Source organism: Thamnophis elegans, chromosome 14, assembly GCF_009769535.1.
Source record: "Thamnophis elegans isolate rThaEle1 chromosome 14, rThaEle1.pri, whole genome shotgun sequence".
Classification (NCBI taxonomy): domain Eukaryota; kingdom Metazoa; phylum Chordata; class Lepidosauria; order Squamata; family Colubridae; genus Thamnophis; species Thamnophis elegans.
This window is the reverse complement of record NC_045554.1, coordinates 2,377,237-2,403,867: the sequence shown is the minus strand read 5'-3', so window position 1 is coordinate 2,403,867 and position 26,631 is coordinate 2,377,237. Positions and strand designations below refer to the sequence as shown.

Sequence of the window (26,631 nt, the reverse complement as noted above, 5' to 3'; positions counted from 1 at the left end):
TCGGCGGAGGAATCAAACGGGCTTCAACCGTCTCGTCACGAAGGATTTCAAAGTTGCTTCTGTCTGAGGCTGGGGATGGAGAAAGAAGCCATTTGTTTAGAGCAATGATGACATCCAGTGGTGGATGGGGGTGGGCTTCTAATGAGTCCCAGGCCCCATGCAGCTTGAATTTGGGATCCAGGCCAGCCTTTTACGGATCAAGGATGCTATTGGGAGAATAAACTGCATTAAGTTAATATTGATTTCAGGCCTTCTAAATATACTCTTGGCAATCAACTCCCCGACTCTGCTGGACGAAGCAGTTTTCCCTGGTCTTTCCCTACTCAATCTTCTCAGATGTCTTCCAGGAGCTCATGAGTCTTCATTGGTTTTGGCTGGGGCAGGGGGCTCCTCCCAACTCCAGATGTTTCCCCATAACAGGGGTCCCATCTGGAAGCTTCAGCAGAGAGGACCGAGAGGGGCCAGGGCTTCGTCCCCAAATGGTGAGAGGGAGGGGAGATGTTTTATCAGAAGGAAATGATCCTGAAGGAGCCATCGTCTTTGGCTAACCTTGGTTGGTCCCAGAGGAGAAATGAAGGTTGGGTGGAAGCGGGTGGGGTCTTTTGGAGGGGAGGCAGAGAAATCGGAGCTCTGGGCTGGGAGGGGAGCTTGGACAACGTCTTGGAAGGAAATGGCGGCCAATGAAGGGTGCTAGACAGGGCAGGAAAATGCCATGCTGGCCTTGGAGAAGTCATCCAAACTCAAGCTGGGCCTGCAAAGGGCCCTTAGCCATTTTTAACAGAACGAGTTTGTAGATATCTTATATCCATCCTCTCTTTCCTTTCCTCTCCTCCCTCTTTCCCCCTCTCTTTTCTATCTTTTTCCTTCCCTCCCTCTTTCTCTTTCTCCCTTTTCTTCTTTCCATCCTTCCTTCATTCCTTCTTCTCTCTCTCCTTTTCCTCTCCTTTCTTCCTTTTTCTTTCTTTCTTTTCCTGCTTTTATTACTTCCCTCCTTCTTCTTTCTTCTTTCATCTTTCTCCCACCTTTATTGTTCCTCTCCTCCCCCTTCCCTTTCCCTTCTCTTTTCTCTTTTTTCTTCCCTCCCTCCCTCTTTCTCTCTTTCTTCCTTCTTTCCACCCTTCCTTCCTTTCCATCCATCCTTCCTTCTTTCCTTCTGTCCTTCCTTTCCTTCCATCCTTCCTTCCCTTTTTTTCTCTTTCCTCTTTCTTTCTTTGTATCCTTCCTTCTTTCTTTCCATCCTTCCTTCCCTCTTTCTCTCTTTCCTCTTTCTTTCTTTCCATCCTTCCTTCCTTTCCATCCATCCTTCCTTCTTTCCTTCTCTCCTTCCTTCTTTCCTTCCTTCTTTCCATCCTTCCTTCCCTCTTTCTCTCTTTCCTCTTTCTTTCTTTATATCCTTCCTTCCTTTCCATCCATCCTTCCTTCTTTCCTTCTTCCTTCTTTCCTTCCTTCTTTCCATCCTTCCTTCCCTCTTTCTCTCTTCCCTCTTTCCTTCTTTATATCCTTCCTTCTTTCTTTCTATCCTTCCTTCCCTCTTTCTCTCTTTCCTCTTTCTTTCCATCCTTCCTTCATTCCTTCCTCTCTCTCCTTTCTTCTCCTTCCTTCCTTTTTCTTTCTTTCTTTTCCTGCTTTTATTACTTCCCTCCTTCTTCTTTCTTCTTTCATCTTTCTCCCGCCATTATTATTCCTCTCCTCCCCCTCCTTTTCCCTTCTCTTTTCTCTTTTTTCTTCCCTCCCTCCCTTTTTCTCTCTTTCTTCCTTCTTTCCATCCTTCCTTTCCATCCATCCTTCCTTCTTTCCTTCTGTCCTTTCTTCTTTCCTTCCTTCTTTCCATCCTTCCTTCCCTCTTTCTCTCTTTCCTCTTTCTTTCCATCCTTCCTTCTTTCTTTCCATCCTTCCTTCTTTCCTTTCTTCCCTTTCTCCAACTACCATACACCAACTCTGCCAAGTTCTTCCCTTCATGAACACCCGGTGCAGCTCGGCCATTAAGCGGGGGGGGGGGTGTTTCTCCAGAGCAGCCCTCCCCCCTTGCGATGGTTTCCACAGTGCTTTTCACCTTCCTTCTGGAAAGAACCCAGAAGCCTCTCTGATTGTTTCAGCACTCCAGTTGACGAACCCCAACATCTGCTGCTCCCAGGCAAGTTCTCAGCCCGGTTCTCCTTAGTCAGGAAAAAGGGATGCTTGGAACTGGGCAATCTAATCCGGCGATGATCAACAACCAGTTAAGGTGGAGAGATTTATCGATGCGGCCGCTCAGAGTTGACAGGGACTTAATAGCGCATCATCCATCCATCAACATTAAGGTGGAATAAGAGATTAACAGAGTTGGAAGGGACCTTGGAGGTCTTCTAGTCCAACCCCCTGCTCAGTCAGGAAAAAGTACCATTTCAGACAAATGGCTGTCCCAATCTCTTCTTGAATGCCTCCAGTGTTGGAGCATTCCCAACTTCTGGAGGCAAGTCGTTCCACTGGTTAATTGTTCTAACGGTCAGGAAGTTTCTCCTTAGTTCTAAGTTGCTTCTCTCCTTGATTAGTTTCCACCCATTGCTTCTTGTCCTGCCCTCAGGTGCTTTGGAGAATAGTTTGACTCCCTCTTCTTTGTGGCAGCCCCTGAGATATTGGAAGACCTGCGTTTCTCACCGTGCCTTTGCAACAGACGGACAGAGTGACAGAGTCGGAAGGGACCTTGCAGGTCTTCTAGTCCAACCCCCTGCTCAAGCAGGAAACCCTACACCACTTCAGCCAAAGGGTTGTCCAATCTCTTGTTAAAAACCTCCAGTGTTGGAGCATTCACAGCTTCTGGAAGCCACTGTCTGTTGGAGATGTTCAATCATCCAGCTCAGAACTCAAGAAGCTCCTTAATTCCAACTTGCTCCTCTCCTTGGTTAGTTTCCATCCATTGCTTCTTGTCCTGCCCTTGGAGAATAGTTTGACACCCCCTCTTCTTTGGGGCAGCCCCTGAGATACTGGAAGGCTGCTATCATGTCTCCCCTAGTCTTTCTTTTCATTAAACGAGACATACCCAGTTCCTGCAATCGTTCTTCATATGTTTTAGCCTCCAGTCCCCCAATCCTCTTTGTTGCTCTTCTCTGCACTCTTTCCAGAGTCTCAGCATCCTTTTTACAAAGTGGTGACCAAAGCTGGATGCAGGATTCCAAGTGTGGCCTTCCCAAGGCCTTATAAGAGGCCGATAAGAGTAAGAGCCGAGGTGGCGCAGTGGTTAGGGTGCAGTACTGCAGGCCACTTCAGCTGACTTTTATCTGCAGTTCGGCGGTTCTAATCTCACCGGCTCAAGGTTGACTCAGCCTTCCATCCTTCCGAGGTGGGTGAAATGAGGACCCAGACTGTGGGGGCGATATATGCTGACTCTGTAAACCGCTTAGAGAGGGCTGAAAGCCCTACGAAGCGGTATATAAGTCTAACTGTTTATTGCTATTGCTATTATAAAGTGGTATTAACCCTTTATGTGGTCTTGATTGGAGCCTCCCTTGATTCATTTTCTGACTGTGCCCAGATACTGGGGGGACCCGTGGCCCATCTCCCCGACCAGGGAAGAGGGACGGACGTTTTGCAGAGGTCCATTCCCACCCCCAGACTCAGACCGCGACAGCTGCTCCTGCCATCAAATCAGAGGGCCCTGTCCTCGGCAGGCAATGCCAGCGAAGAGACGGCCCCCGTTTCTGTCTTTAGCCTCCAGCAGAAGACGAGAGCTTTGCCAGCTCAACGGCTTCCCTAATTAAAAATGATAGCCGTAGAAAAGAGCTTGTCTTAAAACTAATGAGCCTTTACCCAGCATCCTTTCAAAGGCTAAAAAAAGGCCCTCGCGCGCCGGGGAGATCATGGATCGGTTGAACCAAACGCCTTTTTCTTCGGGTTGCTGAGCACCGGAGCTCTGCCGAAGACTTCCCCGTGGGACAAAGAGTCCCACAAATGTCTTCTACAAACATTCTTCTCCTGCCCCGTGTATTTTTTTTCCGCAGAAGAGGAGAAACATGCTACAGGAGCCGACCGCATGGAAAGGTACCCCATGGATTTTGTAAGCAGGGTTCCAAATAGCATCCAAAATTAAATCAGGGTCCGAGGCAAAGGATTCCTCAAAGTTCCAATTGATGAAGAGAGCCATGTTGGCACATCTGGGAAAACTCGAATCTGAAAGCTTCCCGGTTTCCCCCACCCAGTTGAAAGTTCAAGAACTTGCCCCCCACACCCACAAGTCCATCCCATGGTCCAATCTCCCACTGCCATACTGGCAGCTTCCACCCATTCAGTTCCGGTCAGGTGCAGAGGTGGAAAGACAAAGGATGACCTTGGCTTTCTAGAAAGAATGTTGTTATGGCTACCTATCATCTAACTCCCTACTATTCCCCCCTCCCATTTTCCCACCATAGAAAAGGCATAGCGGGATAATAGAAAGTGTGGCAGGCCAAAGACCCAAAAGGAAAGATGGCTGCAGGCCAGACAGGGGCTCCAAGATCTTAGCAAGGGAAGGGAATATTGGTAGCTCAGGGTTGAACCGTGGGGTCCCAGGTGCTCTCTGAGCTTGGCGATTTTCTTGCAGATGTTTCATTACCCAACTAGGTGACATCATCAGTGCTAGAAGGGAGGGGAGTTTGTGGAGAGGAGGGGAGAAGGAAGATGCTGATGTCCCTGAGCTCCCTCAGAGCTTTGTTGTTTTCTTGCAGTCATTTCATTACCCAGCTAGGGAACATCATCCGTGTTAGAAGGAGGTGGAGTTTGCGAGTGGGAAGAGGGGAAGGAGGGCTCTGCTCTGTTAGCTTGGTGGTTTTCTTAAAGAGGTTTTGTTGACCAACAATAGACCTCACCGTTGTTCAGCCTTTAAGCCAGGCTTCCTGGAGGCCATGCCTCCGTGGCTTGTTCACCCTTGACTTCTGGAGGAAAACCTTTTGCCGCAGATGGATTTAGTAGCCTTCAGAGAAGTGACTACTGAGAGCCAGATCTGAGGGATCAGTCTGGGGCCACCAAGGAAGAGCTAGATGACCCCTCCAGATTGTTAGCCGCCCTGAGTCTCTCGGGAATAGGGCAGCATACAGATTGAATAAACCTTAACCTTAACCTAACCTCCAAAGCAGCTGGAGAAGACAACAGAAGGAGACATCTAAAAGCTAAGGCTCATCAACAAACCATAAGACCAACCAGAAGCTGGAAGTCCTTGCAGATGACAACAAGAGAAAGGGACAACAAGACTGCAACAGGATGGCCGGAAATGCAAATCTTGGAAATTGGTGGAAATGCAAATCTTGGAAATTGGTGGAAATGCAAATCTTGGAAATTGGTGGAAATGCAAATCTTGGAAATTGGTGGAAATGCAAATCTTGGAAATTGGTGGAAATGCAAATCTTGGAAATTGGTGGAAATGCAAATCTTGGAAATTGGTGGAAATGCAAATCTTGGAAATTGGTGGAAATGCAAATCTTGGAAATTGGTGGAAATGCAAATCTTGGAAATTGGTGGAAATGCAAATCTTGGAAATTGGTGGAAATGCAAATCTTGGAAATTGGTGGAAATGCAAATCTTAGAAATTGGTGGAAATGCAAATCTTGGAAACTGGTGGAAATGCAAATCTTGGAATTGGTGGAAATGCAAATCTTAGAAATTGGTGGAAATGCAAATCTTGGAAATTGGTGAAAATGCAAATCTTGGAAACTGGTGGAAATGCAAATCTTGAAATCTTGAAAATCTTGATTTGACCAACAATAGACGCCAAAGGAAGCCAAGATATTCTACCCCAAGAATTTAAAAAAAAATGTGGACGCATCTTTCTTCAGTTGTCCCAAAGGTGCTTTTTTTTTCCCCAAGAGGTAACTGAATTTTCTGGTTTTTCTTTGAAGGCGTTTCACTTCCCATCCAAGAAGCTTCTTTAACTCTGAAGGTAAAGCTGAAGCTGAAGAAGCTTCTTGGATGGGAAGTGAAACGCCTTCAAAGAAAAACCAGAAAATCCAATTGCCTCTTGGAAGAAGAAAAAAGCATCTTTGGGACAATCAAGGCCTGGAGGACTGAAAATCTCCATAGAGATTTACTCTTCAGTTGCAAAAGCAGGTTATTATCTTCCTTTCCCATCCTGGTTTATTTTATGCTTAAGTCTGAGAACGGCAAGGAGGCAGAAATCTTTGCAGGTCAACTGCAAATTCCCCAGACATTCCCCCAGTCGCTCCCAGCCTGTTTTGTCTTAATTATTTTCGTGCACATCCAGTTCAGCTTTTTCCGATTCTCCAGCCTGCGGTTTATGGCTCCTGATTTTAACAGCTTGTTTTCCCGTCTTCCCTCCTGCCACCGCACGCAGGCACCCACCCCAGCACCGGAGGGGCATTCACCAACAACATGCGCGGAGAATAACACGGTGTGGCTCCGAAGAGGCTGACCCTGAGACGGAGTCGTGCCGGTTTAAATGGGTCAGGCCTTTGGAAGGTGCCAACAGATCTCCTGACCATCGGCGAGCTGCCTTCCCCGGGCGCAGGCCATGATTAAAGAGGGTCTCCTGGTGGCCAGTCGATTTAGCAAGCATCCGGTGTTATCCCTCCTTTTCAAGCGAAGTCCTTTCTGCTTTCTGTCTCCCTCTCTAGAGGCCGGAAGAAAAGCGAAGAAGCGAGAAAGAAGAGCTTGGGAGGAATAATTCCCAATAAATAAATGATGGGCCAGGGAGCCGGAGGGACTTCCTCATTCGGGGAAGCTGTGGCGGCCGTCGGAGGGAACAGCCACGTTGTCCCCGGCTGCCCAGGGCTCCCGTAAAGTCAATTTCAGGGTCTGGCTATTGAATCAAGCGCTGACTTGCAAAGAACTCCCATGCCGAGCTGGCACTTAGGCTGATGCTCAGGTCAACTGCCATCGCTCCGTCTCTCTTCCTCTCTCTCGCTTGCTGCTCTCGGTGAAGGATTTCTCCTCCGAGGAGGAGCGAAGGAGAGAGACGTTTCCTCTGATTTCCTCACACTGTTGTTGTTGTTTTCCTGGCTCAGTGCCTTCAGCCCTGCGGGCAAGGAGAAGATCTCTTGCAAACGGGGGGCATGCCTACCTGGAATGGGGAGGGGGGGGAGACAGATGTTTGTTCTTCCTTCGGCAGGTGTTCCGAACCTCCTCCTTTTTCTCTGGGTGGGTTCTAAAGCAGGATGGGGCACGCCTGTGAGTGGGGACACAGGCGCCAGGGTTTCCACGCTTTTAAGACTTCAATTCCCAGAATGCCCCAGCCGGCCATGAGTGTCCAGGGAAGCTGGGAAGGCTTTGTTCTCACCTGCCTGTTCACATTTGCTGTTCTTTTGTTGAAATGGCCTTTCTTTGCTTCCTGGTTTCAGTCCATCCAGCTGCTAAATAAGAAACATTTCCCCTGCTCCTCATTTGCACATCCGTTTGTCTCAGGAGTGTAGTCATTCTGGCTTTGTAGCCTCTTCCTCCTCCTCCTACAAATCAGAATTTATTTATTTATCTTTTCTTTCTTTCCTTCCTTCCTTCCTTCTGTTGCAGAAAATGACAGGCTTTAGACTTCTCAGGATACAGGAAAAGTCTATTTGGCAGCCAGGTTCAGAAAGCGAGCCCATGGCTTAGCATTGCAAGTTCTGAACCACCTTCATTATCGAAGCACACGTTTTTTATACATTCTCAAAAGCATTGCAACACGGAAACACTTAACACATTTCTTAGGGGTTACCTTGAGGAGAAAGCCTTATAAGGAGATGAGGATCTTACGTCTCCTTTTGTTTCAGGTATGGCTTACGTGTTATTAACGAACTTTAATTGAACTTTGTGGTTTGGACTCTTAACACAAGTTAGGACATAAGGACGTTGGCGAGAACATCCTGTGGTTAGTGAATGGGGACACTTCCTTTAAGTAACTTCTAACTGTCCCTGTTATTCTATTGCAAGTCCCAACTCTGTCTATGTGGCTTTTAATATAGAAGTAAAGGGGCTCTAAGAGGCTGTCCAGCCTGACCCAGCAGATTTCACACTTCATGTCCAAATCTCACTTTACTTCTGCTTTAGTTCCTTACTTCCTTCTCTTTCTTCCTTTCTTTCTTTCTTTCTTTCTTTCTTTTCTTTCTTTTCTTTCTTTTCTTTCTTTTCTTTCTTTTCTTTCTTTTCTTTCTTTTCTTTCTTTCTTCTTTCTTTCTGTTGGGAGAAACATCCTTCTGGGTTCAGCTCCAAGTGAGGGGAAAGACACTGGAAACATGGAGGCTGCTTGGAAAGATGGTTTTAATGGTGGACAGAATCACACAGCTTGAGCTCCTGTGAAGAAAAGGGGGATCCCAGGCTTCCAGATGTTGAGTGAAGAAGAAAAAAGAGGCAGAGACTCTGAAAGTCCCTGGTTTTATGCCCTCTCTGGCCTTTGATCTTGTTCTTGTATTCTGATTAGTTGTCAGGCTCCCATGGGGACATGCAGGGGCAACTCTCTAAGCTACGTTTTGAGTCCAAGCTTGAGTTTCCAGATGCCATGTGGTGAGTGGGATAAAGGGCTAATACTATCATGCCTTAATCCCATCACCCTGGAGCTGAAGGGGGGAGATCTTTGTTATGTAGAATAGGCTGACTCAGGCCTTTTAATGGCCCATTGACGAAGGTGGTGGTGGGGGAGCTGAGTTTCTGCCTCCCTTTTAGAGGAAATATTCTTCCCTTTAATATTTCCTAATATATTTCATTTCTCTAGGAGAGAGGTGGGCGCTAACTTCCTACATTTCTTTCTTCTTTCTTTCTTTCTTTCTTTCTTTCTTTCTTTCTTTCTTTCTTCTTCTTTCTTCTTCTCCTCCTCCTCCTTCTTCCTCCCTTCCTCCTTCCCCTTCTTCTTCCCTCCTCCTCCTTCTCCCCTCTCCTCTCAATCACCATTGTTTCTTCCTCCTCCTCCTCCAAATATTTTCACCCTAGTCTTCTTTCCCCCAGATAGTCTTCGGGGCTCCTTCCTTCCTTCCTTCCTTCCTTCCTTCCTTCCTTCCTTCCTTCCTTCCTTCCTTTCCTCTCCACACCCCCAGCCCACCAACAATCTGAGCAATTAGGGGGCCATCTAGAAATGGAAAAACAGAATCTCCCTTCCGGGCCTGTGATGTGAGTCAAAATAATTGCACATCCCAAAGACGATTCCCGGGCTGACTCACATTGCTTAACCAAACACACTTTGGCTAATTGCTCTCGGCTGCTGGCATTATCTTTATTTATCATTATTTATTGCGCAAGGGAGGGGTCTACGAGGTGCTCGGTTGCAGCCTAACAAGGAAGGAAGGAAGGAAGGAAGCAGCCCAGCCATTTTCCTGTTGCAGGGAGGGGAGGAATGATGGCCACCAGGAGACCCACTCCTGTTCCACGTTTCCTGTTCCAAGAGCAGCCAGGGATCTCCAGCAGAAGATCAATAAATCCATTCCACGACAAAATTAAGTTTTTATTTGTAGATCGACATTTCTGCAAGCCGGTTGGCCGTCTCCTTGTCAGGGCACAGAAGGTAGCAGTTAGATTTATATACCGCTTCATAGGGCTTTCAGCCCTCTCTAAGCGGTTTACAGAGTCAGCATATTGCCCCCAACAACAATCCGGGTCCTCATTTTACCCACCTCGGAAGGATGGAAGGCTGAGTCAACCCTGAGCCGGTGAGATTAGAACCGCTGAACTGCAGATAACAGTTAGCTGAAGTGGCCTGCAGTACTGCACCCTAACCACTGCGCCACCTTGGCTCTTTCCAGCTGCCCATTCCAGCTACAGGAGGACAGTCCTTCCTTAGCAAAATTGGTGGCAAGGACTCACGCCCTTGTGACCTCAAGACTGGATTATTGTAATGCGCTCTACATGGGGCTGCCCTTGAAGAGTGTTCGAAGACTCCAATTAGTCCAGAATGCAGCCGCGCGAGCGATTGTGGGTGCACCCAGGTACACCCACTTTACACCTATCCTCCGCGAGCTGCACTGGCTACCGATCGGTCTCCGAATCCGCTTCAAGGTGCTGGTCACTACCTATAAAGCCCTACATGGCATCGGACCTGGGTACCTGAGAGACCGCCTCCTGCCGATTACCTCTCTCAGACCGATTAGATCTCACAGGTTGGGTCTCCTCCGGATTCCATCTGCCAGCCAATGCCGGCTGGTGACTCCCCGGGGGAGAGCCTTCTCTGTTGCAGCTCCGGCCCTCTGGAACGAGCTCCCTGTTGAGATCCGGACCCTTACTACCCTCCCGGCCTTCTGCAAAGCCACCAAGTCCTGGCTGTTCCAGCAGGCTGGGGGGAGCTGAGAAGCATCTACCTCCACGGAAATTGTGAATGTTGGTTTTGTTTTTAATATGTTGTCTTTGTCTCGTTTCCCCCCTTTCCCTTGTCTTTTGTGAGCCGCCCGGAGTCCTCCGGGAGTGGGCGGCATACAAGACAAATAAATAGACAAATAGACAAATAAAATAGGCTTCTTTTTTAACCATTTGAGGGCAATTTTCTGGCCTCCCATAACCTTGTCTCTGTCAGTCGGGCGATAAAAAGGCTTCCTTTTTACAGGGGAGAAAGCAGAGCCCAGGCTGCAGGTGCAAACCTCCCACCACCTCCCTGTTTCGTGCCATCATGGATATTATTATCATCACGCACCAAGCACGGTTTATTACTATTAATTAGGTTTGCAAGTGAGACATTCCTTCCTGGGCCCGGTTAAGCCAGCATGCAAAACCCGGATAAGGTACATTGGAGAGCAGCTGTCTCTGGCAGCGATAAGCGAGTTGTGGGGAGCAGCGGCGGAGAAGAGCAAGCGGAGTCCTTAGCAAGCAAGACACATAACTTTTTGTCTCTCTCTCGCCACCGACTTGCCCATCACGTTGATGGATAGTTGATGCCCGTTGGGTGAATGCAAATATCCATGAGTCCTTCCTTGCAAAACAGTTTTCTTCTGCATCGGAATGTGCCACGAGAATAGGAAGCTGGAGGATTTGAGTTGTTTTCGAAGGATCAAGTTTCTGGACCTCATGGATGAGCAGGGAACAAAATGGAGGGGGGATGGACACTTGATTCCACTCTGTGTTTCAAGATCCAATTTGGGAGGAGTTATTTTTACCATGGTTGTAGGGTGAACAATTTCTGGGTTTCACAACTTGGGCTACTTTTAAGGCACACGGACTTCAATTCCCAGAACTCCCCAGCCAGCCACGGGGAACGGTTACGATGATTGCAGCAGCCCGGGGTCATGTGATCATGTTTGTGAACTTCCCAGGTGGCTTCTGAGGGGGGGGGGGAGCCAGATTGGCTCAACTACCGTGTGATTCATTTAATGGCTTCAGTGATTCGCTTAACACCGGTGGGAAAAGTTGCCAAACTGGGTGTGAGTCATTTAAGAAATACTTTGTTGGCGGTGGAAATTCTGGTCCCAAAGAAACTAAACAAGGAGAGAATCAACCTGGGATAAAGGAGAAACTTCCTAACGGTGAGAACAATGGACTAGTGGAAGAGTTTGCCACCAGATGTTGTAGATGCTTCATCACTGGAGGCTTTCAAGAGGAGACTGGACAGCCACTTGTCTGAAATGGTATAGGCCTCTTGCTTGAGACCTAGGAGGTTGGACTAGAGGACCTCTAAGGTCCCTTCCAGCTCTAGTCTATTCTAATTGTGGTCATACAATGAGAACAATCTGTATCCTTATCCATTCATCCATCCACCCATCCACCGATTCACCTACCCCCCCCACCCATCCATCTATCTCTTTCTATCTCTCCCTACCTCTATCTATCTATCTATCTATCTATCTATCTATCTATCTATCTATCTATCTATCTATCTATCTATCTATCTATCTATCTATCTATCTATCATCTCTTTCTATTTCTCCCTACTTCTATCGCTCTCTATTGCTATCTCTCTATCTCTCCATTTCTGCATCCATCCATCCATTTATCTACTATCTATCTATCACTCTATCTCCATCCATTCATCCATCCATCCATCCATCCATCTATCTATCTATCTATTTCTCCCTACTTTTATCGCTATCTATCTCTCCATTTCTCCATCCATCCATCCATCCATTCATCCATCACTCTATCTCTCCATCCATTCAGCCATTACTCCATCTATCTATCTATCTATCTATCTATCTATCTATCTATCTATCTATCTATCTATCTATCTATCTATCTATCACTCTATCTATCTATCTTTCTATCTATCTATCTATCTATCTATCTATCTATCTATCTATCTATCTATCTATCTATCTATCTATCTATCTATCTATCTATCTATCACTCTATCTCTCCATCCATTCATACATCTATCTGTCCACCCACCCACCCACCCACCTACCCACCCATCCATCCATCCATCCCTTTCTATTTCTCCCTACTTCTGTCACTCTCTATCGCTCTCTCTCCATTTCTCAATCCATCCATTTATCTACTATCTATCTATCTATCTATCTATCTATCTATCTATCTATCTATCTATCTATCACTCTATCTCTCCTTCCATTCATCCATCCATCCATGCATCCATCCATCTATCCATCCATCTCTTTTTATTTCTCTCTACTTCTATCGCTCTCTATCGCTATCTCTCTATCTCTCCATTTCTCCATCCGTCCATCCATCTATCACTCTATCTCTCCATCCATTCAGCCATCTTTCCATCTATCTATCTATCTATCTATCTATCTATCTATCTATCTATCTATCTATCTATCATCTATCCATCCATCCATCTTTACCATTACTCTAAGAATGTCCTATTGAAGCTTATTCATCCTGCTCTAGCCCTTCCCTTCCCAGCCCTCCTGCCCAAATCATTATGGGAACCTCTGAGCTTGTCTCAATGCCTTTTTATCACCCCAAAATAGTGCTGTGTTGCAATATTTTCGGGGAAGGGCTTATTTTAGTGCATGAGCTCAAAAGCCCGATTGGGCTTATTATCCGGGGAGGTCTTATTTTCAGGAAAACAGGGTAGAGTGATATTTTCTATCGCGTCCACCCTTCTTCCTTCCTCCCTCCCTTCCCTCCCTTCCGAGGAATCATTAGAAAAGTTTGCTTCAGAGCCTCAGGACTGTGCAAACTTGCAAACTTGCCCAGCACTTGGGGGAAAAACAATTTGGGATTTGGACGCGTTAAGAACCACCATGAAGAATATTAACATTCTTTATCTTCCTTTTTGGCGGGGCGGAGAGGGGCGATGCCTTGAGTCTTCTGTACAACGCTGGGAAATGAAATTATGGCAATTTAGACAACCGTTGCGGGCGGGAGAGAGGCGAAGACGCATTAAGCAAGTTCACCGGGTCCCTGATGTGCGCGATGTTGTGCAGCTCCAGAGGGACTGCCGAAGAAACACACGCACACAAACACACACACAAAAAGAGATGTTTGCTATTCGCTCGCTTTTTATTTCTCTCCCCTCCTTTAATCGGGAGAACGGTGAGGCTTGCTCTCCTGCAGGCCTTTGACTGATGTATCTAACCACAATTTCATACTTTCTTCCTCTGGAGGTTCCTTTTCTGTTGTTGTTGTTGTTTTTCCATGCTTTGATTCTCTTTTAATGAACCTTTGATTAAATAAAAATGGCATAAACCTATTTTTAATATGGAAGCAAAGCAGGGGGCCGAGAAGCGCGAGGGGCTTCTGGAAATGGCAACGGCTAGAGGGGAAGGAATCCAAATGTTCGGCCCAAACGGTTTATGCAACTTTTATTTCATCGAAGAGCCAGCCGTTGTTTAATTCCTGACACTGGTGTTCTGACCCAGCTCTCTGAACACGCAAACCCTCTGGAGTTAAGTCAATGATTCCTTTATTAGGAGCCCTGGCAGCCCCAGAGAAAGCATCTCTCTCACCGCACACCAACAGGGCTGTCCGGTAGGGAGATGGTTGTCTGCTACATCTATTCATCTCCGCCCCCTGCCTTTGATCCCCAGAGCTAGGGAGGGGCTTCGCTAGCAGCAGCGGCTCTTCCGTCCCAAGGACCGGCCCATAGATTTCCACTGCTCTCCTCTCCTCTGCCTTCTGGGCATCTGAGTGTCAGGCACTGGACCCAGCTGTTCCTCCTCTTCCTCATCAGCCACCTCCAGACCTGGGGACTAGATGACCTACAAGGTCCCTTTCCAACATTCTGTTCTGTTCTGCTCTGTTCTATTATATTCTTCTCTTCTCTTCTACTCTACTCTACTCTACTCTATTCTATTCCACCCCACTCCACTCCACTCTATGCTATACTCTTTATTCTATTTTAAATTAAACTCTTTATTCTATTCTATTCCTATTCCTATTCTATTTTATTCTATTCTAAACTAAACTCTTTATTCTATTCTATTCTATTCTGTTCTATTCTAAACTAAACTCTTTATTCTATTCTATTCTATTCTTTTCTATTTCTATTCTATTCTAAACTAAACTCTTTATTCTATTCTATTCTGTTTTATTCTAAACTAAACTCTTTATTCTATTCTATTCTATTCTATTTCTATTCTATTCTAAACTAAACTCTTTATTCTATTCTATTCTGTTCTATTCTAAACTAAACTCTTTATTCTATTCTATTCTATTCTTTTCTATTCTATTTCTATTCTAAACTCTTTATTCTATTCTTTTCTATTCTATTCTAAACTAAACTAAACTCTTTATTCTATTCTATTCTATTCTTTTCTATTCTATTTCTATTCTAAACTAAACTAAACTCTTTATTCTATTCTTTTCTTTTCTATTCTAAACTAAACTCTTTATTCTATTCTTTTCTATTCTATTTCTATTCTATTCTAAACTAAACTCTTTATTCTATTCTATTCTATTCTTTTCTATTCTATTTCTATTCTATTCTAAACTCAACTCAATTCATCTCTTTATCCTATCCTCTATTCTATTCTCTCTGAAGAGTCTTCTCCAGCACCACCATTCGAAGTCCACCCATCTTAAAGTTTGGAAAAGAAGTGATCTCAAACAAACTATTACAGCTTTCATTCTTATCTTTAACAGCAAATACCTCATTCATAGAGGGGGAAAAAACAACAACTCCTGTTTGAACAGCCCCGGGGATGTTTAACCCCCTTTGCCATTTTTGCTTCAGGGAAGAGAAAAAGCTGTCTTTCCAACATGCAGCTGTGACGGGATGTTCTGAATGGGGCAAGAAGGAGAAGAAGGAGAAGGAGGAGGAGGAGGAGGAGGAGGAGGAGAAGAAGAAGAGGAGGAGGAGGAAGAGGAGAAGAAGAAGGAGAAGGAGAAGGAGAAGGAGAAGGAGAAGGAGAAGGAGAAGGAGAAGGAGAAGGAGAAGGAGAAGAAGCATTTCTCACGCTTGGGAAGCTAATGACGGATCTCCAGCACAAGTTTACAATTTAATTGAAATATGGCTGGCGAGAACCGGGAGGATGATGAATGACGTCGTTAATCACCCAGCGCTCAGCAGCCACATCACGCTGGGCCCTGAAATAATGCTGGGCAGAAGCCTAGCCAGGCTAACCAACAATCCTGGTGGCTCCCAGCAATTTGGGTGGGGAAGGAAGAAGGGGAGAAGAAGGAGACCGTTGAACAGATGCCTACCTCTGCCAACATTTCGGTCTCCGTGGGTGCAGTAGGGAAGGTGTTCTCCTTTTATCTTGGAAACGGGAGGGTGTTGGAAGAAATACCCATCCGGTTCAGTCCCAAGCAGGGAGAAAGACACTGGGAACATGGAGGCTGATTGGAAAGATGGTTTAATGATGAAGCAGAAGCACATGGGTTGGGGGTCCTGGGCAGCTGACCACATAGAGTGGAGAATGAGGGGTATTTATACCTTCTCTTGGGCTTTGCACTTGAGCTACCTGTTCCTGTGCAAAGAATATGTATTCTATTAACTGTTTTCATGCTCCCACGGTGCCATGTAAGGGTCACGATTGTCTGAGCTAGGTTTGGTTGAAGTTTGGCTGATGCGACGAAGGGGGTTTGTTGGGCAATTCCTTATTGTGCCTCAGAGCTTACCCTACCTTTTTCCAGACCTCGCTGCAGGGAATTTGCTTGTGTTGCTGCATAGAGTCCCCCCCTTTTTGTGCTGGTCGACATTCCGACTTGGGGTCTGCTTCAGCCTCCTGGTGGGGGGCTTTGGGCGAAGGCTGAAGAGAAGTCCTGCTGGTGGCGAAGAGCTGGAAGGCCTCGTTCCAGTGGGACTGCATCATGGCCTGGAACTGGCTGACCATCTCAGCCCCCTGAGCCTCCAGGCGCCGGCACCTGGCCTTGCACTCCCACAGGCCTTCCCTCTGCTTGGAAAGCCTATGCTCCTAGTCCTCAGTGAGGTGCTTCTGCTGAGCCTCCTTCTCGGTCCGATCCAATTTGAACCGAGCTGTTTTGCCAACTCTTTCTCCTGGTGGCTGCTTAGCTCCAGCAACTGCTTCCTGTTGGAGCCCCAAGGAGGCAGATCATATTAGTGGTCTGCGGGATTTAAAATTATGAATTTAGTGGTCCCTGAGGTCCAAAAGGTTGGGGACCCTTGGACTAGAAGAACTCCAAGACCCCCACCCCAAACAATGATATTCCATAACTAGCCAAGCTTCTGCAAAATAAAATCAGTCTGTGTCTTTCCCTCCCCCTCTCCCCCCCATTCCCCCTCCCACAGGGTGACTCAATCTGGATGCCACTGAAGGATCAATTTCCCATTAGCACATATTTTTCCCCTCCTCCGTGATCATCTCAGCCTAACCAGGGCTAAAGAAAGGAGGGGAGGGAGAGAAGAGAGGGGTTTGTATTCAAAGAAGCATGACTCACCGATTCAGGGAGGAAGACCCCCCCCCCACTCCCCAGATCTGGCCTTCCTGAATGGGAGAGAGAGGAGCCCCCTGTTTTAGCTGGAGCTCAGAAAGAGGTAGCCGCGTTTTCTCCCCACCTTCAAAAAACAATGAAGGAGTATATGAATCAATATCAATCAATATTGGCTGTTTGATTTTATTATGAATTGCTTGTGTTACTATACAATGGTCACTGATTAAACCAATATTTGCGGTTTGATTCAGATATGATATACTGCTAGAAACCATTTATTAAGAATTAAGCTTTGCTGCTTGTATTATTGTACACTGTCAGAAATTAGTTGTTAGAATTAGAGGTGGCACAGTGGTTAGAGTGCAGCACTGCAGGCCACTTCAGCTGACTGCTAGTTCTGCAGTTCGGTGGTTCAAATCTCACTGGCTCAAGGTTGACTCAGCCTTCCATCCTTCCGAGGTGGGTGAAATGAGGACCCAGACTGTGGGGGTGATATGCTGACTCTGTAAACCGCTTAGAGAGGGCTGAAAGCCCTATGAAGCGGTATATAAGTCTAACTGCTATTGCTATTGCTATTCTAGCCTAGCAAATGGTAACCTTAACACTGGATGGCATTACTACAGATGTTCTCTCCCTGCTGCGTCTCGCTTGTATTCTTGGCTTCCAAGCTAGGCACATTCTTGAAAACATAGAGGAAATTGTTACAGGGGAATATCAGGGCCCGTAGATAAAGGGAGTCATAAATCCTTAAAGCATTCTGCAGAAAAACAACTTGGCAAAGGGGGGGGGGCTGCCACCCCCTACACAAGGCTATAGGAATCCTCCATAGATAAGGGAGACAGAAACAGGAGCTGGAATGAAAGGATGCTTTAAAGATCACGTTGGTAAAGAATCTTTGTCTCTGATTGGATAAACCTTGCTTCTATCTGCCTAAAATGTGTATAATACTCTGAGCCCCTCTTGCAGGGGTCGGCTATTCCTTACAATCATTTGTTTATATGTTTTGGATATAGTTTTGTCACTCAGCTTTTGCTACGGCCATAAATATGTGGGAAGTTATCATCCAGCCCTCTCCCAGGAAAAAAATGAAATATCCTAGGAAATATTGAAAAGGCAGAATGTTTCTCTGGATGTGAAAAGAAGCATGTTTTAAAAGACAGAATTAGTTGCCTGTAGCTTCCTGCCCACCCCCACTTTGTCAATAGGCCCATTAAGACTACCCAGGCTAGCCCACTTTACATAATAAAGACTTCTCCACTGCAGCTGCAGGGGGAAGGGATATTATTCAACTCTCCACATGGCATCTGAGAACTCACCTGGATTCAAAACAGCCTAGAGAGTAGCCCCCTGCATGGCGCCATGGGAGTCTGACAACCAATCAGAATACATTTCTTACACAGGAACAGGAAACAGAGAGGTGGGACTAAACAGGGTATAAAAAGCCTAGCAAGCCCCTTCCTCAACCCTTCTCTCTTCTTCTCCACCAACACTGAAGCATGTGATCACCTTTTCTGTTCAGGGCTCAAGCCATGTGGTCCTGGCCACCATTAAACCATATTTCCAAGCAGCCTCCATGTCTCCAGTGTCTTTTTCCCCACTTGGAGCTGAACCCAGGACATTTCTTTCGACAAATAAAAGCTGGTGTTTTTTTGCAAGCCTCGTGTTGAGTCTCTCTCTCTTTTGGCATTTCAGTGGTCCCGAGAAACTGCTGGAACCTTACAATAACAATAACATTTTTTCTGTTGTAAGAGGAGGGGGTGGGGGTGGGGACTTTCATCCCAACCGTTGCATCTCTGCAACTACGCTTAGCTGTGGTTTTATCAAAGAAACCAACATGGGTTTGATCGTAATTTGTGGACGACAAGCCACATTACCATGGGTTACCGTCCCTGGTGAAATCAACATTATGGCAGTGTTTCTCGACCTTGTTTCTCAACCGTGGCTCCTTGCAGATGGGTGGACTTCGACTCCCAGAATTCCCCAGCCAACATGGCTGGCTGGGGAATTCTGGGATTTCAAATCCACCCATCCCTTAGGGCAGTGGTTCCCAAACTTGGCAACTTTTAAGACTTGTGGACTTCAACTCCCAGAATTCTCTGCTGGCTGGAGAATTCTGGGAGTTGAAGTCTACAAGTCTTAAAAGTTGCCAAGTTTGGGAACCACTGCTTTAGGGGCGCAAGGTTGAGCAACACTGCAGTATGGAAGGCTTTAATGGTGAGATACGGAATCCTTAGCCCCCTTCCAGAAAGTTTGAAGATAAACCAAGATTGCTAACCGAGATTCAGAACCATAATCCACAGCCAGCAGGAAGATGCTGAAAGACACAAGGCATTCCGGAATGGCGAGCTTTTCTATGGAACTCTGCTGCCCTCTAGAGGAATGACTGTGCCAACACTCTCCCGGCCCAGTTTCCTCAATAGCACACCCACCAGATGTGCAGGGACTTCAACTCCCAGAATTCCTAGCCAGCCTCGCCTGGAACTCTGGGAGACGCAGTCCAAACAGCCCTTTGAAGGCAGCAGATGAGGAATTCCACCTGATCATGCTTTTTTTCCCATTTTCATCTTGAACAAGTTGGCTAAGATTTTTTTCAATGCAACGTGGAATAGTTTGCAAGCATTTTCTCGGCTGGAGGGGAAAACTTCTCAGAAATTTTCTATGTAATAATTTCTGAATTGGGGATGGTTTTCTCCCTGAAGAGCTGTGTGTTTTTTTGGGTTTCCTTCTCGCCTGACTTATTTCTGTTCGAAAGCACTTTGTCTCGATTTTGCATTAATTCGTGTCTTTCAACCCTTGAGAGCATGGTGGCTCTTCCCCCCACCCCCACCCCCAAGTCCATCAGCCCTGCAAATAAATCATATCGAAATTAAAGGTCTGTGCGGTTTTCAAGAAAGAAAATAAGGGCCGTTAATCTCAGCGACATGCCTCCGAGTTTGAATCAGTGCTGCTTAAATCAATGAGGTTTAAATTAACATTTGCTATATTGGGCGAATCGGCTGTATTCATTAGGAACATTTTGATCAACTATAAAAAGATGTTGCCAATTAATCACTGGGGCCACACATTAAAAGCCCCCCCTTTAATGCACGGTGGGTTTTTTTTTTTTTAGAACAGGGATTTGACTGAATGGTTATCTTTTGGGGAAGGCCCACTCCTCCATTCAGGGACACACCCACACCCAGAATGGTTACGCATGGTTGGACGTGGTGGAGGGACGAAGAGTTAAACCCACAAGCTGCATGCACATAACCCAAAAACCAGAATGTGGTTTGCTTGTTTCTCTCTTAGCCTAAAGCAGTCTCTCTTAGCTGTGGCAACTTGAAAGTGCCAACTCCCAGAATTCCCCAGCCAGTATAGATGGACTTCAACTCCCAGAATTCCCCAGCCAGCATAGATGGACTTCAACTCCCAGAATTCCCCAGCCAGCATGTGTGGACTTCAACTCCCAGAATTCCCCAGCCAGCATGTGTGGACTTCAACTCCCAGAATTCCCCAGCCAGCATAGATGGACTTCAACTCCCAGAATTCCCCAGCCAGCATGTGTGGACTTCAACTCCCAGAATTCCCCAGCCAGCATGTGTGGATTTCAACTCCCAGAATTCCCCAGCCAGCATAGATGGACTTCAACTCCCAGAATTCCCCAGCCAGCATGTGTGGACTTCAACTCCCAGAATTCCCCAGCCAGCATGTGTGGACTTCAACTCCCAGAATTCCCCAGCCCGCATAGATGGACTTCAACTCCCAGAATTCCCCAGCCAGTATAGATGGACTTCAACTCCCAGAATTCCCCAGCCAGCATGTGTGGACTTCAACTCCCAGAATTCCCCAGCCAGCATGTGTGGACTTCAACTCCCAGAATTCCCCAGCCAGCATGTGTGGACTTCAACTCCCAGAATTCCCCAGCCAGTATAGATGGACTTCAACTCCCAGAATTCCCCAGCCAGCATAGATGGACTTCAACTCCCAGAATTCCCCAGCCAGCATGTGTGGACTTCAACTCCCAGAATTCCCCAGCCAGCATGTGTGGACTTCAACTCCCAGAATTCTCCAGCCAGCATAGATGGACTTCAACTCCCAGAATTCCCCAGCCAGCATGTGTGGACTTCAACTCCCAGAATTCCCCAGCCAGCATGTGTGGACTTCAACTCCCAGAATTCCCCAGCCAGCATAGATGGACTTCAACTCCCAGAATTCCCCAGCCAGCATGTGTGGATTTCAACTCCCAGAATTCCCCAGCCAGCATAGATGGACTTCAACTCCCAGAATTCCCCAGCCAGCATGTGTGGACTTCAACTCCCAGAATTCCCCAGCCAGCATGTGTGGACTTCAACTCCCAGAATTCCCCAGCCCGCATAGATGGACTTCAACTCCCAGAATTCCCCAGCCAGCATAGATGGACTTCAACTCCCAGAATTCCCCAGCCAGCATGTGTGGATTTCAACTTCCAGAATTCCCCAGCCAGCATAGATGGACTTCAACTCCCAGAATTCCCCAGCCAGCATAGATGGACTTCAACTCCCAGAATTCCCCAGCCAGCCTTGCTGGAGAATTCTGGGAATTGAAGTCCATACATCTTTAAATTGCCAAGGTTGGGAAACATGGGCATAATATATCAACCCAATCCAGCCATTCTGGTTTAGAGTTTAGCATGTGGTGTGATGCTGGCTTAGTCAATAAACCATGGCTAAGACCTTCCTGCTCCTTACTGCGGCTGCCCCACTGCCCTTCTCCAGCCCGCTGTCCCCGTTTTTCCTTCGCCATCCCTGTTTCGCAAGGCCACTTCCCCGGGGTGGCCGGGCGGCCCATGATTTGCCCCGCTTCGCTTGGACCCAACGCCCAGAGCAGGCGCTCTGCACACGCCCAGAGGCTCCGGGCTTCGGGGAAGCGCTCCGCCCAGCTTGACGCTCCGCCCGGGAGGAGGCAGGCGTGCAGGAGCAGCCCAGACCGGCGGAGGCGGAGAGAAACGGCCGCTTGGGTGAGTAAGCGAGCGAGCGCAGCAGGGCTGCAGGGGGAGGCGAAGGTCTAGGGCCGGGCCGGCCGCGGAGAGCCGAACCGAGCCGAACCGCGCGCTTTGGAGAGCCGCAGCTGCCCCCAGCCGCATCCTGCGCGCAAGCCGGGCTGGCTGGAGAAGGCGGAGGCCGGGCGGGCGCTGCGCCTTCCCTTCTTCTCCCCCGGGGAAGGGGGCCCGAACGCCGCACCCCCCCCTCCGCCCCCTTGGACCGCGCGGCTTGGGAGGGTTTGGGTTCCGGGTCGGCACGAGGCTCCGGTCATGGTTTGGGGCTGGGGGGCCGCGACCCGAGCCAGGCTGAGCGCGAGTCCGTTGTCAAAGCCTCGCAGGAGACAAAGTGAAGGCGGATATTTAGGAACCAGGCGAGGGCGACGCGAGGTTTAAGGCGATATCGAAAGTGGTTTTACCTATTCATTGCTTTTTGCTTTGTTGTTGAGAGAAGGAGGGAGGGGGGAAGGAGGGAGGGAGGAAAGGAGGAGAGATGGAGAGTATGAGGGAGGACGGAAGGGGAGTAGGAGGGAGGAAGGAGAGATGGATGAAAGAATGAAGGAGAGATGGAGAGTGTGAGGAAGGGGAGTAGGAAGGAGAGATGGATGAAAAAATGAAGGAGAGATGGAGAGTGTGAGGGAGGGAAGGAAGGAGAGGTAGGTGAAAGTTTGAAACAGGAAGGAAGGAAATCCAGACAGGCCCACCATGCCCCTTAGAGAGGGATGCTTGGAACAGTTCAGGCTTAAGGTTAAGATTTCCTCACCAAGCAAACTTTCTCACGGCCTGCTTACTGACAAATGGACTGGGAAGAACCAGGGTCCACCTCAAGGACCGTCTGCCCACGAAGCCGGAGCTCAAGCCTTCTCTTACGGAGAAGTTGGCCGGGAAGCCTCTTGAGGTGTTGCATCCTCCTTACTGATGCTTTCCTGTAGGGCAAGGACCGATTCCTGCCATGGCGACCAAGACCATCCCGCTCTCAAAGCAAACCAGAGAAGTCGTGTGTGGCGTCCCGACGGAGGTGGTGTGCACCGCCTTTGGAGCCACAATCCTGGTGGTGGTGACCCAGTACGGAAAGATGGGGACTCTGGTCTCCGTGGAGCCTGAGGCAGTTCCTGACGGGGTCAACCGGCCTTTGTGGACCACCAAAGTTCTCCTGGGCAAAGACGAGGTAGTCTTCCTCCCATCCCTATCTCCGTTACCTCCAAGTATTTTCCTTGACTTCCTCCCCCCTTGTTTACTCCCTTTGTTCTCTTGGGAGTCCACCAGCTTTCTTCATGGCTTAGCCCAAGGGTTCAGCCAAACCCGTGGCTCTGGAGCTGCATGTGGCTCTTTCATCCCTGTGCTGCGGCTCCCTGCCACTCAAAATATGCGTCACAACCGCCTCCCGCTGGCATGCGATTTATTGAGCTTTTTGACTCCCAGTAGGCCAACCAGTAGACCAACTAGAGCCAAGGTGGCGCAGTGGTTAGGGTGCAGCACTGCAGGCCACTTCAGCTGACTGCTAGCTGCAGTTCGGCGGTTCTAATCTCACCACTCAAGGTTGACTCAGCCTTCCATCCTTCCGAGGTGGGTGAAATGAGGACCCAGACTGTGGGGGCGATATGCTGACTCTGTAAACCGCTTAGAGAGGGCTGAAAGCCCTATGAAGCGGTATATAAGCCTAACTGCTATTGCTATTGCTAACCATGGATAAATTCAAGAAAAGTGTCAGAAGAACACAGAACAATTAATTCAACTACTAGTTGAATTAATAGTGCTAGTTGTGTGGCTGCTCAGGAAATAACCAGGCAACGGGGAAGGTTTCTGTGGCTCCCGGTGTTTTTTCTGTGGGAAACGGGTCCCAATGGCTCTTTGAGTGTTGAAGGTTGCCGATTCCTGGCTTAGCTGGATGGCCACGCCGTGGAGGGAAGAGGTGGGGAAGGTGAAGTTTTTTTGGGGGGAGAAACGTTCCCTTAAGATCTTCTTGGCTTACTTTCAGCCCCTCGTCCACATCTCCGCCAAGCATCTGGTCACTTCGGTGTCGCAGGAAGCTGGCAGCAAGACAGTTCTACTGGCCATGGCTCTGAAGGACAAAAGCGTCGAAGGCATCCGGACGTTGAAGGAAGTCATCCACCGGTGCCGAGTGTGGTGATGATGGGCCGGAAGAATTCTTTGGATGCCAGAGAGAGCTCTGCTGGCTGGGGAATTCTGGGACTTGAAGTCCATGGGTCTTAAAATCAGGTCTGGAAGTCCAAAAGTCTTAAAGTTGCCAAATTTGGACTCCCTTGGTGCACAAGGTGACTTTTTCTTCTTATTTTGAACCTTGATAATGAACATTTGTGGGTAAGCAGACACAACGGGTGTCAATTCGTGTTATATAAATATTCACAATCCCTGTTCCGAAACCTGTAAAAGTTTGCATCTATCTACAAGTTCACCCCAGCCGATTTTACATCACATTTTCTTGTAGTGATTTGGATTTTTTTTTCCCCTGCGGAAGGAAACCCATAGGGTTCCACCACAAAACTGCGGTAGACTAAAGCGCGCTCGACGAAAGCGCGTACGTGACGTCATCACAGCGCGACGAAAACAGCACGCTGTGAGCGGTAAACTTAAAATTAACGCGTAAATCTAAACCTAACCCCCCCAAACCTAACCCTAAACCTAACCCTAAGCCTAACCCTTAACCTAACGCTAAACCTAACCCTAACGCTTAACGTAACCCTAACCCTAACCCTTAACCTAACCCTAAACCTAACCCTTACCTTTATGTGAATCGGCTTGCTTTAATTTTGTTTTAATTTTAATTTAATTTGTTTTTAATTTTATTTGTCGCGCTGCTGATGACGTCACGTACGCGCTTTAATCGGGCGCGCTTTAGTGGACCGTGGTTTTGTCGCGCCACGAACCCATAGAAGCTTCAAGAGTTGAAAAGGAGGCAGGTTTTTCCCAGCTGTAATGTTTAACACACACACACATTTCTTTCTTTTTTTTCCCCCCTCTTACATTTCAGTTTTAGCATATTGGAAGTAGTTCAGATCACACAGTAGTTATTCTACTATCTTCCTTATTGAGGGTTTCCTCTCCATCCATTCTCATTCTGGAAGCAACTGGAATCAGTTCGGAATAACTTTGCTCCCTTCTTCTGAAACTACCGTTACCATATTTTGTTCTTGCTGGAGTAAAACAATAAAGGAATTGCAATATGTTTACAGTGATGTTGGTCTGTTTAACTGACTCCTTAAAAGTGTAGGAATTAAGCACCACCCCTCTCCTGGAAGAATGAAATATCCTGGGAAATATTGAAAAGGCAGAATATTATATTTCCCTGGATCAGAAATGGAGAAACATGTTTTAGGTAGGAAGCAGATTAAGCACTCTTAATAGCCCCCACCTTTGTCAACAGGCCATTAAAAGGCCTGGGCCAGTCTACTCTACATAACAAAGACCTCCCCCTTCAACTCCAGCATGAGGGATTAAGGCATGGTAGAATTAGCCCTTTACCCATCTCACCACAGGGCACTTGGGAAAAAGCAATGCTCAACCAAACTTGGACTCACAAGCCTGGAGAGTTGCCCCTGCATGGACCCTTGGGAGTCTGACAACCAGAATTCAAGATCAAAAGCCAGAGAGGGCATAAGACTAAGGAATTTCAGTCTTTTTTTTCTTCTTCACCCAACATCTGGAAGCATGTGATCCCCCTTTTCTGTTCAGGAGCTCAAGCCGTGTGATCCTGTCCACCATTAAACCATCTTTTCCAGCAGCCTCCATGTTTCCAGTGTCTTTTCCCCCACTTGGAGCTGAACCCAGAAGGACATTTTCTTCCAACAAAAGAAAGTTTAAAAAGCATTGTTTCCACCCTATCCTGATGATGATGATGATGATGATGATGATGAGGAGGAGGAGGAGGAGGAGGAGGAGGAGGAGGAAGAGCATGTCTAGCTGGGGAACTCTGGGAGCTGAAGTCCGTACATCTTAAAGGGGCCAAGACTAAAAAAAAAGTCTGGATTGGACCATGAAAGATGGAAAACGTAACAAACTAAAATGATGACTTTGGTTCCAGAAATGAACATGGGAAGGGGAGCTGGCTTAGCTGGGAGGTGGCTTAGCTGGAGCCAGCTAAGGTGGCTTAGCTGGAAAACCTGCAGTTTTTCTTGGCAAGGTTCCCCAAATGGTTGGCCCTTACCTGCTTCCTAGCAATAGCAATAGCAGTTAGACTTATCTACCACTTCATAGGGCTTTCAGCCCTCTCTAAGCGATTTACAGAGTCAGCATATCACCCCCAACAATCCGGGTCCTCATTTCACCCACCTCGGAAGGATGGAAGGCTGAGTCAACCTTGAGCCGGTGAGATTTGAACAGCCGAACTGCAGAACTGCAGTCAGCTGAAGTAGCCTGCAGTGCTGCACTCTAACCACTGCGCCACCTCGGCTCGTAGGCCTGAGAGAGGGACTGGCCAAAGTCACCTAGTTAATTTCTAGCCTCTGGCCTTCACCGCTACCCTAAACTGGTTTTCTAGGATTAAATCTTTTGAGTCTATTCCTGGGGCAGCCAATCGCGGCAATTTGATGGCCTGTGGACTTCAACTCCCAGAATTCCTGAGCCAGCCTGTCTCAGGAATTCTGGGAGTTGAAGTCCGCAGGTTGTAAAGTGGCCATAGTTCCGTGATGGCTAACCCATGGCATGTGGTGGCATGCAGGGCCCTCTCTGTGGGCATGCGCATCGCCAGCTGCTCTTCTGGTTTCTGGTGCGCGTGCCCATGTTGGCCACCTGGTCCTTGGGTTTCTGGGGCTCCAGCGTGCGCGAAGACCAACTGGAAGACCTGATGGTTGGCACATGCAGCTGGTCTTGGGGCTTTCGGCGCATGGGCAAAGGGTTATAGTTTTGGCACTCGGTGCCGAAAAGCTTCACCATTACTGCCACAGTTGCTCTGCCCTGTTCTATTCCAACCCCTTGCCCTGCAGAAGAATGCATGGCTTTTGGGGTTATAAGTGGATAACTATTTGAGG

At 47.6% G+C, this 26,631-nt stretch overlaps 1 protein-coding gene across 1 annotated transcript; it reads left to right on the top strand.

Annotated features, from left to right (window-relative positions):
• Nucleotides 1–21,524: 21,524 nt before the first annotated feature.
• PSMG3 (proteasome assembly chaperone 3) lies at nt 21,525–24,169 on the top strand. The gene is made up of 3 exons (XM_032230139.1): nt 21,525–21,622; nt 22,576–22,811; nt 23,622–24,169. The coding sequence occupies exons 2-3, from the start codon at nt 22,596–22,598 to the stop codon at nt 23,772–23,774; spliced, it is 369 nt and encodes a 122-aa protein (XP_032086030.1). The 5' UTR covers nt 21,525–21,622; nt 22,576–22,595; the 3' UTR covers nt 23,775–24,169.
• The last annotated feature ends 2,462 nt before the right edge of the window (nt 24,170–26,631 follow it).